General features: G+C 44.6%; 1 protein-coding gene across 1 annotated transcript in view; it reads left to right on the forward strand.

The window, feature by feature from the left end:
- LOC126991209 (uncharacterized) overlaps positions 1-1,765 on the forward strand; it is a 78,678-nt gene extending 76,913 nt beyond the window's left edge. Inside the window, exon 19 of the mRNA XM_050849988.1 lies at positions 1,072-1,765. Coding sequence (XP_050705945.1) covers positions 1,072-1,221 — 150 coding nt within the window. The 3' untranslated portion in view covers positions 1,222-1,765. The remainder of the gene's footprint in view (positions 1-1,071) is intronic.
- Positions 1,766-2,223: the final 458 nt, after the last annotated feature.

Raw genomic sequence — 2,223 nt, forward strand, 5'->3', positions numbered from 1 at the left:
GTGATTAGGGAGGAGAAATTAAATTGGAGGAGAGTAGAGAGTGGAGTTCCTCAAGGCTCAGTTATGACACCAATAATGTTCATAATATATATAAATGATATGCCGAAGGGTATAAAAATTTATATGAGCCTTTTTGCAGATGATGCAAAGTTAATAAAAAAGTGAGGACGGAGGAAGACTGTGAAGAGCTACAAAAAGACCTGGACAGAGTGTATGGATGGAGCCAATTATGGGAGATGGAATTTAATGTAAACAAGTACCATGTTATGGAAATGGGGAGAAGTAAAAAAAAAAAAAAAAAAAGACCAAGGAAAACATACAGGATGGGAGAAGAAAACATAAAGATGGTACATGAAGAAAAAGGTTTGGGAGTAACGATGCAAGACACACTATCACCAGAAAAGCACATAAACAGGCTGTTTGGAGAAACCGACAGGATGATGCAAAATATAAGGGTATCATTCCATTTTATGAACTAATAAATGATGAAGAAAATAATAACAATGATAAGGCCAAAACTTGAATATGTTGCAGTTGTATGATCACCTCACAAAAAGAAAGATATCAGAGAGTTGGAAAGGATACAGAGAATTGCAAGTAAAATGGTCCCAGAACTCTCGAATATGACGTATTATGAAGACCTATTGAAGGATATGGACTTGACACTGGAACAAAGAAGGGAGAAAGGAGATCTGATCACGCTGTGTAAGTTGATAGATAAGTTTGATGAGATGGATAGAGATAATCTCTTCTTAATTAACTGCGAGAACGCAGGGCCTGAGTGGACATGGAAAGAAACTTAATACAAGAACCTGTTTGAGTGACTTGAAAAAGTATAGTTTTCCACATAGAAGTGTTGACACATGGAACAGCTTGCGGGAAGAGGTGGTGGAGGCGAGCAGTGTCCACCAAAGGAAGGAAAGGCTGGATGAATGTAGATATGGAGACGGGACTATTAGAGCTTAGCCCGGGCCCGGTAGACTACAAATAAGTAAATACACTATCTCTCTCTCTCTCTCACACACACACACACACACACACTGACCCCCTTTCTCTACATTTACTATACAGGGTCCTGGAAGCCCGACCAAAGCCTTCAGAACCTATGTACCCAGCCAGACGCAGCAGCAGCCACTTCATCCCCCCGGGGCAGCCGCCAACCACAAGTACTACAAGATCAAGATTGACTGCGCGCGACTCAACAAGGAAAGTTTTGTTTAGAGCCGCCAGACTGTGAAAGCCGCACAACTCAAGGACTCTTCAGGTGTGCAAGGAGAGGAGGAGGAGGAGGAGGAGAAGTGACAGCTTTTTTTTTTTTTTACTTTTTCTTCCTTTGTTTCGTGAGGGGAGGGAAAGGAAAGGGAGAAAAGAAACATGGGAATAGGAAAGGAAGGAAGGAGGAGGAAAGAGGAAAGGACAATGATAGAGGAGAGAGATAGGAAGCTGAGAGAGGAAGAGGGAGAAAGGAAGGTAGAAAAGAGCATCACAGAAGACAGAGACAAGGCGAGAGGAAAACAGGGAGATGGAGGGGAAGGAGAGGGAAAGGTAGGGGAGGGTGAAAGGGGTGAGGCGTCAGGGCATGCTGGCTCACCTGACTAACTCACCCCCTCGCCCTACGCTCTCACCTGACTGACTGCCTGGAGGGGTTGCAGCTCTTTTTTCTTCATATCCTCCCTCTCTCCCTTCCTTCCCTCCTTCCTTCCTTCCTTCCTTCCTTCCCTCCTTCCTTCCTTCCCTCCTTCCTTCCTTCCTTCCTTCCTTCCTTCCTTCCCTCCTTCCTTCCTTCCCTCCTTCCTTCCCTCCTTCTTTCATCCTTCTTACCTTCCTTCCTTCCCTCCTTCCTTCCTTCCTTCCTTCCTTCCCTCCCTCCTTCCTTCTTTCCTCCCTTCCCTCCTTCCTTCTTTCCTCCCTTCCCTCCTTCCTTCTTTCCTCCCTTCCCTCCTTCCTTCCCTCCTTCTTCCTTCCTTCCCTCCTTCCTATCACCCTTCCTTCCTTCCTTCCCTCCTTCTTTCCCCCCTTCCTTCCTTCCTTCCCTTCTTCCTTCCTTCCCTCCTTCCTTCCTTCCTTCCTTCCTTCTCTCCCTCCTTCTTTCCCCCCTGTTCTAAGTATCCTCCAGCAGTGTATCTCATGTGTGTATTGCCTTGTTTGTAAGAACATACCAAAACAGTTTTAAAAATTAGATATTTTAAAACTTTTACATACTTTTTTAATGTGAAAATAGAA

The sequence above is a fragment of the Eriocheir sinensis genome, chromosome 6 (genome assembly GCF_024679095.1).
Source record: "Eriocheir sinensis breed Jianghai 21 chromosome 6, ASM2467909v1, whole genome shotgun sequence".
Taxonomy (NCBI): domain Eukaryota; kingdom Metazoa; phylum Arthropoda; class Malacostraca; order Decapoda; family Varunidae; genus Eriocheir; species Eriocheir sinensis.